The sequence below is a fragment of the Rhamphochromis sp. 'chilingali' genome (assembly GCF_963969265.1).
Source record: "Rhamphochromis sp. 'chilingali' genome assembly, chromosome: 11".
NCBI classification, from domain to species: Eukaryota; Metazoa; Chordata; class Actinopteri; order Cichliformes; family Cichlidae; genus Rhamphochromis; species Rhamphochromis sp. 'chilingali'.
In genome coordinates, this window is record NC_137938.1 from 26,210,251 (window position 1) to 26,226,643 (window position 16,393).

Genomic DNA, 16,393 nt, shown 5'->3' on the forward strand with positions numbered 1-16,393 from the left:
CACAGCTGATCCATGCTGCAGGAATAACAGAAGATCATGATGGCCGAAGAAAGCATTTAGACCACTATTTCATAAATCAATGTGATTCAAGCTTCCAAGAATCTACTGCCTGTTGGCCAAACTTGGGATAGCTGTGAACACACTCTTCTCTACCTCGTCTTTCATCCAACACATCTTCTAAAAAATCCAGTCAGAGAAAGGAAGAAGCATCGACTGGCCTGAATGACCCAAGGCTTCTTTGGAAATACATCTAGTGTGGATGATCGACAGGTAGCAGTCAGGACTGTTTCAAACCAGGAAACTCATAATAGAAACTGATCTAAATGTACCAAGAAATAAACGCGCCCTCTGCTAAATGATACAGGTACAGATCCAGGCACTTTCAAAGCATCTTCACTCCAGCACAATACTTACTGTAAAAATTGTTCCAATGACATGTTTCCTATTGCTACCCTGCAAGTTTACTCCAGGAAACCCTCACACAGTACAGTATGCAGATGACAAGGTCATTTACCATAAAATGTCATTGACAGAAAAACACAATTATTCATTTCACTAATAAAATGTAGGAAGAAGCAGTAAGGTGTTGTTAGTGAATGGCATCTATTTTGCTGTTGTCTACTTGGGGGGAGGGGCAGCATCGGTGACAGAGATGCCATCAGGATCAAGAAACTAATCTGCAAGGCCGCAGTCATCATTGGTCTGAAATTGGAGGTGTTTGGAGTGAGGGACACGAGGTCACTGAACAAACTGCCCTCCATCATGGACAGCCCATCACAACAGCTCCACTCCTCACTTCTGAGGCAGCAGAGCTCCTTCCCCCTCAGACTGATTCAACCTCGCTGCCATAAAGAACTCTACAGGAAATCACTCCTACCGTTCTCTATGAAGCTCTTCATTCTGTGACACGTGATCACACCTGCCAGGCACAAAAGCCCAAACATATTTTATATTTTACTTTCATTCAGCTGTTCTTCTAATATTTACTGTATAAATATTTTTTATTAATGAAATTTGCACTTCTCTCTTACACTCTGTCAGTCTTACCTTCACTGTTTTTTACTAACTTAATTTTTACTGTTCTTTGGTTTTTATCTCTGTTGTAAATGTATTAATTCCTACTCTTATCTCACAGTATAAGCCTGTTACCAAGAGGCACTTTTCTATAACTGTGTTGTTTATTTCTTGTGAATTGTAGACTGTACTATTATTTACTTTTTATCATGTTGCTGTAACACAGCAAATTCCCGTGTGGGATCAAAAAAACATCTGTCTGTCTGTGCAAATAAAAAAACATTGTTTAAGCTGAAAACTGAGCTCACTTGCAGGTGTGACAATAAATCCCAGGTGTTGTTGGATTCTTTATTATAGATAACTGCATGTGTCGCCATACTGTAGTGGTTACCAATTTACCTGACATTCAAAAGATTTCCAGTTTTTTGTCTGTCCCCAGCCTGTATGGGACAGGAGCATCAGGAAAGGCATTTAGAATTTTATTAAAATAAATAAACCAAACAAAACTGCCATATCAAATATGCAGATGCACTCGTCGTGATGACCCTTAAGGAAATAAGACAGTGTGTGAAAGTACCGTCTATATTATAGAAAATTTCACTGACACATACACTGTAAAATTTCATTAGTTCCCAGAACTTAAAAAACTATGCAAACTCGTTGCCTCAAAAAATTTGAGTAAAACTTACTTAAGATGACTAAGTTAGGGCAACTAATTGGTTTTGAGCAGTTTGGCGCTGAGACGGTGTGGGTATAATGATGGAAAGAGAAACCTTTTAGTCAAGAGTGACTCATGACTAAGCCACTGCAACACAGCTGCACGCTTACTTGAAGCATCCTGTCAAGTGAAACGAAGGATTAACTGTCAAGATAAAAAAAAAAATCGTAACCGTCAAAAACAATACAATGATTGCTAAATGTGAAAACACAGACTTGGAGGTAACCATGCATGAATCAGCAAATAGGGGAATCTGTAACGTCTTTCTGCCTCACATAGTTCATGAAAGAAATGATTCAAACTCCAAAGAGCAGTTAATAGAAGAAGTAACAATCCAGAAAGGTTTAAAAAGACCTGGTTTATTCCGTTTAATAACATCGTAATTTGTATGGAAAATATTTATTTTAAAAAAATCTGCATGTAGTTGCTGTTACGATATTGCTTCAGGGAGCAGACATGACAGTCTTTTAGGTTTTGCCATCACTTTTTATTATGCGCTCAACACCACCCTCCTGTGGCTTCCACATGAACTGCACCTTAAACAACAACTTCACGCATATCATGACAGTTGTCAGGTCTAAAATATCTGACTTAAAAGTGTTTTAAACTAAATAAAAATACTTTGAAGTACATCAAAAAGTTCCAGAGACATTATAATGACTACCTAATAATTCCTGAAATGAAATCTATAAGAGAAGTTCAAAGGACAAAGTCTGCAGACTTTTTAAGGGGTCCCTAACATGCTTTTTTTGTCGATGGCCATTATTTAAGGTTGAATTTAAATAATACTTCAAGATAAGTGCCCAAATAAATCAAATGATAACTGATTTATGATAATTACTTTATTAACAGATGTCTTTGAGCCAGTGTTTCCTTAGGACTTTTCTTATTTATGATTTCTTGTGTCTAGTTAGATCTCCCAACTGCCCACCCCATCTCACAATATCACAATATCAACAGCTCCCTCTAGTTTAGTAGCTCTTTATTCGATTATCTTTGTTTGCTGAAATCTAGTGGATCAAGCCAGGCATATAAACTAGTAACACGGAAGTGACGTTACGTGGTTTTTCGAAACAAACCACCTGTTTTTTTCTTATTAAAGCCGGATGTCACAGAGGCTGAGCCAGTGTAACGCGTCTGTATAAGCGCTACTAAACCGCAGAGCCTCGTCTTTTTGAAAACGCATCTTTCTTTGAGATTTTTAGTCGTAGGCCTATCTGTTGCAGTTAAATTGTTATAATGCAATATTTTATTGTGAAAAACAACGAGGTGAGGCGTGGAATAGAAGTTAAGGTGTTTATAAGTCCTTTCTGTGCATGAGAGGCTTTAAGGTACGAGTCCGCATCGTCTGCATGATTGTGAGTGAAGATTCTTTGCTGAGCTCAGCTTTTCTTATCGTCTCGTTTACCATGACCCTTGTTTTTTATAGATTGAGTACTCAGCACGTGCGAGTTTTCTGTATTACAGTTTTATGATTCCTAAATTTTGAGCGCAAACGCAGCTTCTTAAGAGATTTCAGAGAAATAATGTATCTCTTCACCTGAAAAAGCTTCCCAAACTCTGCAGCTGAAGCTCTTTATGTGACGTAAGTGCATTTGTTTGCATAGATTAGCCCTCATGCAATATGAATATATTTTGACTTTTGTGAAGTGTTTTAACGTTACGCACATTTTCTTGCAGCAATTGAAGCTGCTGATAATTATCAGGCATGTCCCTTTCAGTTTCTTTTTGTATCAGCTTGCAAAAACTGTGTTGGCTGGCTTAACGTTCCTAATCTTTAACTCCTGACTGTCCATTTCAACATCACTTAATAACAAAGCTGCGAGACTTTCTTGTAGATTTTAAGTGTGTGTGTGTGTGTGTGTGTGTGTGTGTGTGTGTGTGTGTGTGTGTGTGTGTGTGTGTGTGTGTGTGTGTGACAGAGAGAGAGAGAGAAAGGGGGGGAGCGACAACTGAGTACTGTACATCACACAGAACGAGAGACAGAGGAATCTATTCTGACATACAGCTTTTGAGGCACTGCAGCGCTTTTATCTTCTCTCTGTGTTTTGACTTTTTGTTTTGGTTCAACAGAACACGAATATGAGTACAGATGGTCTGGATGTGAACAGTGGAATTGACTATGACCCTAACATTAACTATCACTATCAGATGAGCCTTTTGTGAAAAGAGGCAGTGAGGCAGTGTGGGTGGCACTGATGTATTTTCTTCTGTCCTGTTTATGTCTCCACAGTATATGGACATGGCACAGCTGCATGTGGAAACCGACGGAATCTTAAAGTCTGATGACTATTTGGAATATGGCCAGAACAACACCCGTGATTATGATTATGATTACGATGCAGCAAATACAGTGAATAACACTACAGTGTTTACAGTGTTTAACAGCACAGTGGATAATGTTCCTGTGGAAAGAGGCAGTGAGGCAGTGTGGGTCCCTGCTCTGTATGCTGTAGTGTTTTTTGTTGGAATCCTGGGAAATATTATTCTCCTGAGAGTTCTGGTTCAAAAAAGGAGACAGTGGAGCCTATCGGACACCTTTATTCTCCACCTGAGTTTTATGGACATCCTCCTCCTGTTGATGCTGCCCTTCTGGGCTGCACAGACAACTCAGCTTTGTGACTCGTTTTGGGGGATTTTCAGCCGGGTCTTTGGGGTCGTTTTCAAGGTAAGGACCAGATGTTGTGTGAAACAGAGACTGAAAGTGAAAACAAGACATTTTCAGTGAAGCTGTGAGAAAGCTGAACAGAGTCATTGTACTCAACAGGATGACAGTGACATCCACTGAGTATTTAAAATTTATATGGAAGAGAACAAGCTTAGAACAGCAGTTTAGAGTAGGACAGATGTGAAAGGGAAGAAATGAAGTGTAATTTTTATAGATGTTAGAGGTTTGTGTCTTACGCTAAAAGTTCTCCCTGTCTTCTTCTAGCTCAACTACTATTGTGGGATCTTTCTGCTGGTTTGCATCAGTCTTCAAAACTACCTCTCTGCCATCCATGGCATCCAGTTATATTCCCACAGGAGGCACTGGTTAGTTCACATCAGCTGCCTGTTAGTCTGGCTTATCTCTGTCCTCCTCACTGCACCTGACTGGATTTTCCTGGTGGGTAAAAATAATTACACAGAAGTTAATACTTGTGTTAATATCTACCCTCAATCTGGAACTGACTGGCAGTTGTGGTCACGCCTGCTCCACCACATATTTGGCTTGGTGCTACCTGGACTCATGTTGATGATCTTTTGCTCACATATGCTACGGCGGCAGTGCAGCTGTAATGGCCTCCCAATCCCGAGAAATGTCACCGTCATCCTGTCTCTGGTGGTCGTATTCTGTCTGTGTTGGATGCCGTACAACTTCATACTTGTTTTGGACACTCTCCAGAACAGACTTCGGGATCCTGCTAACGATTCACAGGAAGGTTCTGAAAGTTTATTAAAAACCTTTCTCACGGTCACCTCTGCGTTAGGCTGCCTTCACGCCAGCCTGAGGCCTCTGCTGTATCTCGGCCTGTGTGGAAACTTCAGGCAACACTTACTGGCCATGCTGAGATGTAGTAAAACTGAACCAAAAGGCTCACTCTGGGATCTTGGTGTAGGCCAGAGACAGCAGCCTGATCACGGTCAGGATCAACAGGAAGAGCTGGAACGGATGATGGCTGTAGAGAATCTGTTAGCTTAGTGAAGATGAACAGATTTTGACTCAGATGTAAGTAGAACAACTTTACACTCCTGAGAGGAAGTGAATTCAGTTTCATGTCATGAGTTCAAGGGCTGGAGGATGTTATTCTGTGTAACTGACAAACAGATGTTTATATATAAAAATGACTCTCACATTCCACACATGCATCATAGTGACATATGCTCACCCAAAAGGGTTAAAAGTAGATATCTGTAAGTATCTGTATGATGAAGACGACGAGCTGAAACAGATGATGGGTGTAGAGAACCAGTCAGTTTAGGGAAGATGAACAGAGAAACATACTCTTTCGTGAGAAAGCTCAGATGTGATCATGATGATGTTACTGTCATGGTACTGGTTCATTGACCCACAGCTTTGAGTTTATTTAGGTCCATGACGTATTTTGTAGAATGTGTTTTTGCAGTGTTTGGTCTTGTTCTTTCTTTATAGAGTTATTGCTATTCTTATGTTCAGTTTGAAGCCCTGATGTCTATTGATTTTTTTTTTTTCCTTTCGGGTCCTGTTTGCCTTGGTATTGCCTCTGCGTGTCCTCCTCAGTATCTCCTGCGTCATTTTGCCACCCAGTGGAGTCTGTCTTGTCTTGTTTATTTGCCCGTTTCCACAGGCATGTGGGCATCTGTGTGTGTGTCTGGTTTCCCTCACCCTCTCTGTCCCTCACTCTCTCACCCTCGTTCTGTGTCTCCCTAGTCGTGTCTCTGAGTTTCGTCTCCCTTTGCTTACATGTTCTTGCCTGGGTCTCTATGTGAGTGTCACTTGTTGTTTTATTTTGACAGTACCTTATCTCATGTGTGTTATGTTCAGTTTGGCTTCCCTTGTTTTGTCAGATTTGTTCCTGATGTCTTTCCACCTGTTGTCCATCCTCTCCTAATCTGGTGTATTTAAGTCCTCAGATTGTTTCTGTTTGTTGTCCGTCTTTGTGTTGGTCCTCCTGTCATGGAGCCTGAGGGGCAGCACTGATAGTCGCCAGTATTTTTACATCTTGATTTCACTGTTGTAGCATGAGTACTGGGAATGTCCAGACAGGAGACCGGATGACAACAGCATGTAGTGTTGTTTGTTTTTGTTGGCAGATTTTAATCCTGCTCTAAATGTGTCTTATGCTTAAAACTGATTCACAAATATTTTAAAAAGAATTATAGTGGAATAGTCTTTAACCTGACTAGCAATAAAATAAGTTTGCATTTAAAATGTTTACTTTTCTTTTGTTTACATAGCAGATTTTTGCTCAAAATGTGTGCTTATGTCTAAAACATTTTTTCTAATTTTGCACATATTACAGTGCACATTTCTAAGATTTTATATTTTTTTAAAGTGTTAAGTCTTTTGTTTGTTTGGGGTTTTTTTTTTTTGTTTGTTTGTTTGTTTGTTTTGTTTTTTACAGCTCAGCAAATTAAGATTCAGAAACTCACTAACATACAACCAAAACACCTTTTAGATCAATAATGGCATTTTCAAATTACATGCATTATTATTATTATTATTATGTCACTTAAAGTAAGTGGAAACGCTGTTATGTGCTTTGTGTTTTACAACCCTACATTCTTGTTTAAGATAACCTCAGAGAAGCTATAAGTCAGGGAAGGTAGCTGTCGTAGCTGTGTTTGCACGCTGCAAAGTGGCTCTACTTTTAGCATCACACCTGCCACCATTTCCTTCAGAATGCACTGTCAAGATTCTTTCTGTGTCTCTAATATATCTCTTATATCTTCTGCAGATATGCTTTGATGTTAATTATTTTCTATATACCAAAATGTATCAAATAATAATAATTGTGAAATAAAAGGAAAAGGATACATAATGTTCAATGTGTAATGTGTATTTCTTTTCAGGGTCCACAACCAGCCTGATAAAACTGTGTTCTTTTAGCTGGAAACAAAGTAAAGCTCTTTGTTTTTCTTGGTGAATTTTTTATTTTAGAAAATTGCATGCGTGCAAAAGAGCCCCAGGTTGGTACTGTCCCATGCCTAGACACGATGGGACAAGTGCATCAGGGTATTTGGCATTTAAACAAAACAAACAAGTTTAAAAACAAAAACAAAAACAAAAAACAGCCATATCAAATACGCAGATACACTTGCTGTTATGGCCCTTTAGGAAATAAGAGTGTGGGAAAATACCATATATAGTGTAAAAAAAACTCCCTGACACAAAGTTTGGAGCTGAGATGTTCTGGGTATGATGATGGAAAGAGAAACCTCAGAAGAGGTTGTTATTTTTTTTAAATCTTCTGTACCTTGTAGCTGACATCAGGTCTGGCTTGATTACAGAATTATGTCATTTTCTTACACCTCAAATTATTTTTGAGGGGATTTCCTTACTCTTTTACTTAGAATGGTGAAAGTGTAGTCATACAAACGAGGTGGAGGAGGGTCAAACATTACAGTAAGAAAGTAAAGGCTCAGACGAGGACGTACCAGCTTTTGAGCCTGAAAAGAGGGAACACGATGGCCTCCAAAGTCCATTGTGGGTAAGAAGTGGTGTACAAGCTAGGGCTCTGAAGTTGTGAAATTTGGTTTCTCAACTGGCATATACGCACTGACCTGTGCAGGGAGTCAATCCGGTTTAAGTGTTGTTGAAAGTTAACTGACAAAGACGGGAGGCTCACAATTCAAAGCATTTTTATCATATATCCTATTAATCAAAAAGGATAAAGAAAGCGTGTGTGTGTGTGTGCACGCGCGCGCGCACGTGCCTGCGTATGCGTGCATGTGAGCCGTACAATTAATACTTGTTATTATGGATGGTATGGGTGGCAGCACATTGTTCATGCTAAGGCACCTTAAACGCTTATATGTCTTCCTCTGAGCTTTCACCTTCCTGTTCTAATGTCTTGCCTTCCTCTACCTCATGACAGCAGTGAGTCTGACTTCCCTTCCACACTTTCAAGTAAAATCTGCTTCACCCTGCCCTCTGCTTTCTGAAGTGAGGACATATAGGTTGGAAATGGTGGTACATTTCTGAAATCCTACACATAACCACTAAGAGTTTCAAATTGAAACAATTTGAGTTTTGGCAATAGAATCATAATATCAGCAAAACAAGGTATCTGTTTCCCATCTGGACATAAAATGTGCATGCTGCAATTCCCATCCTTTTGAAAAGAAAGTCTATGTAGTCTGTTAGCTCAACCCCCACAAATGTGTTGTTAATTGAAAGCCCTAGATATCACATTGATAGTGCAGCAGGACTCATAAATCATATAAATGTCCCCAACAGAGGACAAAAATTAAATTCTGGGTTTCAGAGGATAATAAATGTGAGCATAATTTATTCTCAGAAGCCACTATAAAGTTAAGAAGACAAAGGACCACACATTGAACAACTGAGATGAAACACACTGAGTGCTGCATTGAGTTAAACTTAATATTTACAGTTAAGCTGGGATTCCTGTTTAGGACCTTTCTTTTAGAAAAAAAACAGACCTTTGTGTCAAAATAGCAAAGTCAGATATAAATCCTGTAAAGACCATGATACTACATACGTACTTACATGTATGGAACGCCACATGCACATCATCACGCATCGTTTGATTGCAATGGAGCGCCCTCTGCTGGATTTGGGTTAAACGGCAGACATCTAAACTTTTTGTTTTTAACCTTACACGTTGTATAAGTACGGAAGAGGATTAGGGCCACTGGGGGGAAAAAAAGAATTCTGACTTTAATCTCAGAATTCTGACTTTTTTCTCAGAATTCTGACTTTAATCTCAGAATTCTGACTTTTTTCTCAGAATTCTGACTTTAATCTCAGAATTCTGACTTTAATCTCAGAATTCTGAGATTAAAGTCAGAATTCTGAGATTCTTCATATAAAAAAAGAATTCTGACTTTAATCTCAGAATTCTGACTTTTTTCTCAGAATTCTGACTTTAATCTCAGAATTCTGAGATTAAAGTCAGAATTCTGAGATTCTTCATATAAAAAAAGAATTCTGACTTTAATCTCAGAATTCTGACTTTTTTCTCAGAATTCTGACTTTAATCTCAGAATTCTGAGATTAAAGTCAGAATTCTGAGATTCTTCATATAAAAAAAGAATTCTGACTTTAATCTCAGAATTCTGACGAGATTAAAGTCAGAGTTCTTTTTTTCCCCCAGTGGCCCTAATCCTCTTCCGTATATAAGCATGTTTACACATTGACTTATTTCCTATTTTTCCAGAAAAAAAATTAAAAACGAAGGACGGCTTGAAACTTTTTCAAAGTATTGCATGTTATAAATATTCTGACACCTGCACCAACAAACAACAGCTGCATTCGTCTTGGCCACAGACTGCGGTAAACGACTTTTGAGCAGGTCATGTTAAAAATCAGTTTAATTAAAATAACTAATATGAAACTTACATTAGTGTCTCTTTCACAATTAAAGTTAGATTGGCATCATTTTGATATTTAGCTCTCTACTTCATTCTAATTATCTGCTACACTCTTAGGTTTGTTTAAATAGCAACATCATCACTTTATGAGTGGAGTTAGGTAACTCCAGCCGGCCAACCCATCTCACAATCTCAACAGCTCCCTCTAGTTTAGCAGCTATTTATGCGACGCTTTGTCTGTTTTGTTTCCTTCTTTTCAGAAGTCCGAATCAAGCCAGACGTCTAAAGGCGAGACACGGAAGTGAGTTGGGGGCCACCTTCAAAACAAACCACCTGTTTTTCCACATTAAACACGGAGGTCACAGAGAATTAGCCAGTGTCGCCACTGGAAGGTGTCTGTCTGAGCGCCGCAAAACCACAGAGCCTAGTCTTTTTCTTAAATTCTCTTTCTTTTGGATTTTCAGTCGTATCCGCTGTAGTGTAATTATTATGCAGTATTTTATTTTGAAAAATAAAATATTGTATTTTCGTGTATTGTATTATTTGACTGAAGTGGCAATTTGCGAGCGAGGTGACGTGTGATGAACCAAAACAAGTCAGTGGAGTAAAAATTAAAATGTTTATAATTCCTTTATGTGCGTGACACGTTTAAAGGTAGCAGTTTGTGTGCGGGGCGTGTCTCCGATAAGCGAACTACTGTGGTGAGCTCAGCTTTTTTTTTCACCGTCTCCTTCTAAGTTACGTCTGCTCGCCGGAGCGCTTATGTTTGTGGATCTACTTTCAGCGTATTGTTCTGTAATTACAGTTTCATGGTTCTATAATTTAACTGTGTTTGGTAGCTGTAAAGAACGCTATCGCGCCTTTTTCAGTTGTACTTGACAGGCGTCGGACAGCTGCGGGAGTTCGTCTGTGCTCCCTCCAAAAACACCCGACCGGTAGTCACCCTATAAAACTGAGTGACCCGAGGTTGAAGGCTATGTGCGGGTCCTGTTTTTAGTAACATCGACCTACAGCGCGCAGAAAGCTGCTCAAACTCTACAGCCGAAGCTCTTTATGTGAAGTACGTACATTTATTTGCATATATCAGCCCTCCTACAATATGTATTTTAACATATGAACATTTTACTGGCAGCCATGAAAGTTACTGATAATTCTGTCTACTTTCTGTTTGCAATAACTGTGTGCGCAAACTTAGCGTTCCCTATCCTTAACTCTTGACTCTTCTGGTTTTGTAGAAGCTTTATTTTAACAACGGTAAAAAGCAAAGCTGGGAGGCAGTTTTATAGATTAAAATGTGTGTGTGTGTGTGTGTGTGTGTGTGTGTGTGTGTGTGTGTGTGTGTGTGTGTGTGTGTGTGACTAAGGAGAACTGTACTTTCCGTTTGTCAGCCCCACAATTGCTACATCACAACATGTGAGTTGTTGTATGTTTGTGCATTTACTATAAGCTGGGTTTACCAACGGGAAATTTCAGGGAACTAACATGACTTTTACCCAGAGAGAAAGAAAGAGAGGAATCTATTCTGACATAGAGCTTCTGAGGCACTGCAGCATTTTTGTCTGGTCTCAGTGTTTCAACATTTTTGTCTTCACAGTTCACGAACATGGGTGATCTAGATGTGGATCTCGATGGAATATTTAAAGAGAATGACACATTTCCTGAGGAGGACTATGAGTATGAGTATCCAGGGGATGAGTCTTTTGTGAAAAGAGGCAGTGAGGCAGTGTGGGTCCCTGCTCTGTACTCCATAGTGTTTGTTGTTGGAATCCTGGGAAATATTATTCTCCTGACAGTTCTGGTTCAAAAGAGGAGACTGTGGAGCATATCGGACACCTTTATTCTCCACCTGAGTATCGCGGACATCCTCCTCCTGTTAATGCTGCCCTTCTGGGCTGCACAGACAAGTCAGCCTTGTGACTGGTCCTTGGGCATTTTCAGCCAGATCTTTGGAGTCGTTTTCAAGGTAAGGACTAGATGTTGTATGGATCAGATAGAGACTGAAAATAAAAGCAAGACATTTTCAGTGAAGCTGTGAGAAAGTTTTTTTTGTTTTGCTGTACTCCATCATTTTTCTGCTGAATTTAGTTTCTTGGCAGAACGTGCAGAACAGAGTCATTGTACTCAACAGGATGACAGTGACATCCACTGAGTATTTAACATTTTTAAGGAAGAGAACAAGCTTAGAACAGCAGTTTAGAGTAGGACAGATGTGAAAGGGAAGAAATGAAGTGTAATTTTTATAGAAGTTAGAGGTTTGTGTCTTACGCTAAAAGTTCTCCCTGTCTTCTTCTAGCTCAACTACTACTGTGGAATCTTTCTGCTGTTTTGCATCAGTCTTCAAAACTACCTCTCTGCCATCCATGGCATCCAGTTGTATTCCCACGAGAAGCCCTTCTTTGTTCACATCAGCTGCCTGTCAGTCTGGCTTATCTCTGTCATCCTCACCGTACCTGACTGGATTTCCCCAGGGGCTAAAAAGGACTCCACAGAAGAGAAAACATGTGTTCACATCTACCCTCAATCTGGAACTGACTGGCAGTTGTGGTCACGCCTGTTCCACCACATATTTGGCTTGGTGCTACCTGCATTCATGCTGATGATCTTCTCACATATGCTATGGTGGCAGTGCAGCTCTAATGGGGCCCGAAGGCAGAGAAATGTCACCGTCATCCTGCCTCTGGTGGTCGTATTCTGTGTGTGTTGGATGCCGTACAACTTCATATTTTTTTTGGACACTGTCCAGAACAGACTTCAGAAACATCCTGATGATTTACATAAAAGCTCTGAAGGTTCACTAAAAATACTTCTTATGGGCACCTCTGCGTTAGGCTGCCTTCACGCCAGCCTGAGGCCTCTGCTGTATCTCGGCCTGTGTGGAAACTTCAGGCAACACTTACTGGCCATGCTGAGATGTAGTAAAACTGAACCAAAAGGCTCACTCTGGGATCTTGGTGTAGGCCAGAGACAGCAGCCTGATCACGGTCAGGATCAACAGCAAGAGCTGGAACAGATGACGGATGCAGAGAATCCGTTAGCTTAGTGAAGATGAACATACTCTCTTGCGACTCAAGTGTGAGATGAGCAACTTTACACTCCTGAGACGAAGTGAATTCAGTTTCATGTCATGAGTTGATGGGGTGGAGGACTTGTTTCTGCGTAACTGACAAGCAGATTTTTATATATAAAAATGACTCTCACATTCCACACATGCATCATAGTGACATATGCTCACCCAAAAGGGTTAAAACGGATGTCTGTATTTTATTTTTGAATTATTTAAAATAAAGGTATTTAGTTTTTTATGATTAGTAAAACATTTGTGTTGCCAATTAACAGTTTTCAACACAGTTTTCGTAAAGCTAATATCATAATCTTTGAAATTCAGTGTAATGCAAGTTGTTACCTTTGGCAGTGTTATTGACATCGTATGTTAAACAGTCCCAAACAGTTTATAACTTTAACACCATTAAAACAATTCGGTGTTTAAGCTTTCTCTCTTGTGCTCTCTTTGACTTGTCTTGAAGCAGTAAATCCCGAGATTGCGTAATGACATGTCAGCGTGTGATTGCTTTGCAGTTAAGGGATTTTCCCTCAGGCCAGTTTACTTAACTTTAAAAATCGTTGTTTCTGGGAATGTACAAATGTGACACAGGAAGAAAAGAAAAAAGTGGTGATGTCATCAGTCAGGTGACAGAGCGCGGTGGAGGAGGGGTGCTGCACCCTTTTCGTAGCTTTCTATTTACAGTCATCTGAAGACGTGTCTGTGTTTAGTAGGAAGAACTGTGTGAGGCTTTGTGAACAGAGCCAGCTGACAGAAAACCAGCAGACCAGTATGTGGGAGAAGAACGCACGTTAGAGAAGATAAAAACTTATTGTGATGATAATAGTCTGTGTTGTGCTGCACACACACACAAAAGCCTGTGGTTTTATGCTTTCACACTGCTCAGCACGTCGTGACCTGCCATGCTTGCCTGGTTTCAAATCCTAACAATCTTGAGAAATGTAACTATGTTCAGAAATAAATGTACTTTCGGTACTGAGTGTTCTTCTGAAAACTCGCTGTGCAGTAATTTCACACTTGAAAATATTCAGTTTCCTCGTTTCGACGCACTCCTTCCTCTGTTTAGTGTTTTGTGACTCCAGAGAGTCTGTAAGAGCGCATGATGCAATAAAAGAAATGGTGGCTGTCGAAAGCAGCAGAAACATTCTTCGTGTTTAAGATGTGGTTTACAGTTTTCAGCTGCACCTCAAGCATTATTTCCTGCTTCAGCTTATCTGGCAACTAAGATAGAGAAAACCAGCTAATCAGGTCTTTTGTTTAATGAGTAACAAATCTGGTATGAGCAAAGAGAAAGTCTTTGTATACAACTCGATCAAATGTAAGCACATTTAGCAAAAATACTAAATGATTAACACAAATCCAGGGCTAGTTGACCCTGTTTGGCTGTGTTTGCAGACAGTGTCTTTAATCCACCTTACTCTCTGTTGCTTTACTGAAATGTTTATAGTGTAGACATCCTGACTGTGGTTGGGATGATCTAAGCACTGCTGTCATCAGCCTGCTATTGTCAGATATTTGCCTTTCACGTAATTATGAAAACAAAAGCAGTCATGTCATTGTCCACATGTTTTTCTGAATGTCGATCATGTGGATGTCATTTGTTTTGGAGAAGTGAGTCACATGTCATATTATATCTCATTGTTTCCATCTGTTACGTAAGATCTCTGTCACCGAGCCAGTGCGTCTACCTTTCATTTTTATGGTTTCAGTTTCCAGTTAAAAGCATGTAAGCTGTTTTTACAAAAACTGCTGGATGTGAGTTTAAAATTTTCTCTATCATTCTTACATCCATTCTTCATCTGTTTGCCAAAATCGGTCGTGAACTTAACTTCTGCTCGGTTTACACAGGCCATTATAAAAATTTTATATATACAGAAAAAAAGAGGGAAGAAATAGACCAAAATGTTGCGCTGTCTTCTGTCACGTCAGTCGACATGTACTGAGTAAAGACTTCATGAGCAGAAGACAAACAAGTCACACAGTGGTTTCATAACGTGATTTGAAAGCTGCTTTTTTTGTTTAGATAATGTTTAAAGCAGGTAGAAATAAGCAAATAATGCATGTAATAATGCAGCTTTTTTATCTTTGCAGGCTCCTCTCCTGCACTGAACTCTATACTGTAAACATTAAATATTGGGAGTCGTTATAATAAGTAGAGTTATGGTATGTTGTAAACAGGAAAGTTCCCTTCAGCTCAATAAGATTGTAGAGCAGCATCTATACTGACAACCAATAAACTAACCAAAACAATAACTTACTCATTTTTTTTGTTCTTTTAAAAAATGTTTTTTACACGTTTATTTTGTCAGCAATTGTAACAGTTATTTCTCTGGTTTTACTTTTTATTTATTTAGCAACAAAATTGTTATTACCACAAATATAAACTCTGGGAAATAAAATTCCTCAAAAAAGAGCCAAAAGCTTTTACTGAGGAGTAGAATTTTTGATTTAACTACCTATAAACTCACCAACAAACATGTTCACTCATTTAAGTGTTCATTTTACATTTTTATTTTACTTTTGCTTTTAAGTTTTGTTAAAAATGTGTGTTTTATGTCTAAAATTGCTTTTTAGAAACATGTTCTAACATACCTCAGATTTTGAATTTTCCAAACTGTTAAGTATTTTTTATACAGCTCAGAAAAACAGTTTGTTTAACATAAAAACATTAAAATAATAGAACGTTGTATAACAGTAAGAGTAATGGTGGCCTTCATTATGGTTTTAAAATCACCAGCGATAGACAACATTTCCAAACTGCATGCATTATAGGCCACAGAAATTATGCAATCCCACACACAAAAAAAGCTGAAGTAATTCTGGGAAGTAATTATAAACCTATGCATACATTAATTATACTTGTATAGGAGAGCCACAGAGAGTCAAGTCAGCAAAAGTAGCAGTGTCAATGCCTGTAATTTAAGCCTCACACCTCATCTTTCTTGCGGTGTGGACTGGAAAGAATCTCTCTGCATGTCTAATATATCTCTTTAAATCCACTACAGATTTGCTTTCTTATTAATTAATTCCATATATTTCAAAATGTAGTAAATATCCATATTGTTTACAGTAATTTTGTTGGTTGGTTTTAAAATGCCATTTTGAAGTAATGTAAATAAAGTGTGTGTAGTAAATTTGAATTTTGAAAGATGTGGTGGCTGAATATTCATTGGGTTGACTTTTGCTTTGTCAACTATGTGAAGTTTTTAAAACAAAATTTCATTACTTTAAACATTTTTTGCGCAAATTAAAAAAATATTTGTCTGTAAAAGTGAATTTAGCCTTTAATCCTGAGAGTAAAATCCTCATCTAATGGTGCTTTCCAGAAGTATTCCAAGAGAATATATATCCCTGGGTATAAATCCTGATATTTTCAAAAGCAGCCTATATAAACAGGAACAAACCCAGCTTAAAACGACTGGGCCCCCGCATAACACCAGTGGGTCCTTCCTATTTAAAGAACTGCTTTCAGTCAGTCAGAATTCTCTGTAACATCAACTAAAACTTTACACTTTGTACCAGAGAAGGTGGGGTGCTGCTGCCTTCAACTGAGGACATAGCCAGACTGTGGAAGAAATACTTAG

The 16,393-nt window shown here is 38.9% G+C and overlaps 2 protein-coding genes across 7 annotated transcripts; both read left to right on the forward strand.

Moving 5' to 3' along the window:
- The first annotated feature begins 2,870 nt into the window (after positions 1-2,870).
- Positions 2,871-7,132, forward strand: LOC308405958 (C-X-C chemokine receptor type 3-like). Of its 3 annotated transcripts, none has more exons than XM_080896776.1 (3): positions 2,871-3,317; positions 3,966-4,400; positions 4,665-7,132. In XM_080896776.1, the coding sequence occupies exons 2-3, from the start codon at positions 3,969-3,971 to the stop codon at positions 5,412-5,414; spliced, it is 1,182 nt and encodes a 393-aa protein (XP_080752902.1). In that variant the 5' UTR covers positions 2,871-3,317; positions 3,966-3,968; the 3' UTR covers positions 5,415-7,132. The 3 variants fall into 3 exon arrangements, with proteins under 3 accessions (XP_080752902.1, XP_080752900.1, XP_080752901.1); XM_080896774.1 differs by having other exon boundaries at positions 2,871-3,090; XM_080896775.1 differs by having other exon boundaries at positions 2,871-3,063.
- A 3,046-nt stretch (positions 7,133-10,178) lies between these two features.
- Positions 10,179-15,949, forward strand: LOC308406192 (C-X-C chemokine receptor type 3-like). 4 transcript variants are annotated; one of them, XM_080897058.1, is made up of 4 exons: positions 10,186-10,449; positions 10,618-10,808; positions 11,343-11,711; positions 12,042-15,949. In XM_080897058.1, exons 3-4 carry the CDS (start codon positions 11,352-11,354, stop codon positions 12,786-12,788), a joined length of 1,107 nt encoding a protein of 368 aa, XP_080753184.1. In that variant the 5' UTR covers positions 10,186-10,449; positions 10,618-10,808; positions 11,343-11,351; the 3' UTR covers positions 12,789-15,949. The 4 variants fall into 4 exon arrangements, with proteins under 4 accessions (XP_080753185.1, XP_080753184.1, XP_080753183.1 ...); XM_080897059.1 differs by lacking the exon at positions 10,618-10,808 and having other exon boundaries at positions 10,179-10,449; XM_080897057.1 differs by having other exon boundaries at positions 10,186-10,808.
- Positions 15,950-16,393: the final 444 nt, after the last annotated feature.

What these genes read in the sequence shown, in the direction of transcription:
- LOC308405958 (XM_080896774.1), top strand. Translation starts at nt 3,049, where the DNA reads ATGAGAGGCTTTAAGGTACGAGTCCGCATCGTCTGCATGATT. An exon ending in TCCGCATCGTCTGCATGATT is followed by an intron (nt 3,091 to 3,965) that starts GTGAGTGAAGAT and finishes ATGTCTCCACAG; the next exon opens with TATATGGACATGGCACAGCT. An exon ending in TCTTTGGGGTCGTTTTCAAG is followed by an intron (nt 4,401 to 4,664) that starts GTAAGGACCAGA and finishes GTCTTCTTCTAG; the next exon opens with CTCAACTACTATTGTGGGAT.
- LOC308406192 (XM_080897059.1), top strand. Translation starts at nt 11,352, where the DNA reads ATGGGTGATCTAGATGTGGATCTCGATGGAATATTTAAAGAGAATGAC. An exon ending in TCTTTGGAGTCGTTTTCAAG is followed by an intron (nt 11,712 to 12,041) that starts GTAAGGACTAGA and finishes GTCTTCTTCTAG; the next exon opens with CTCAACTACTACTGTGGAAT.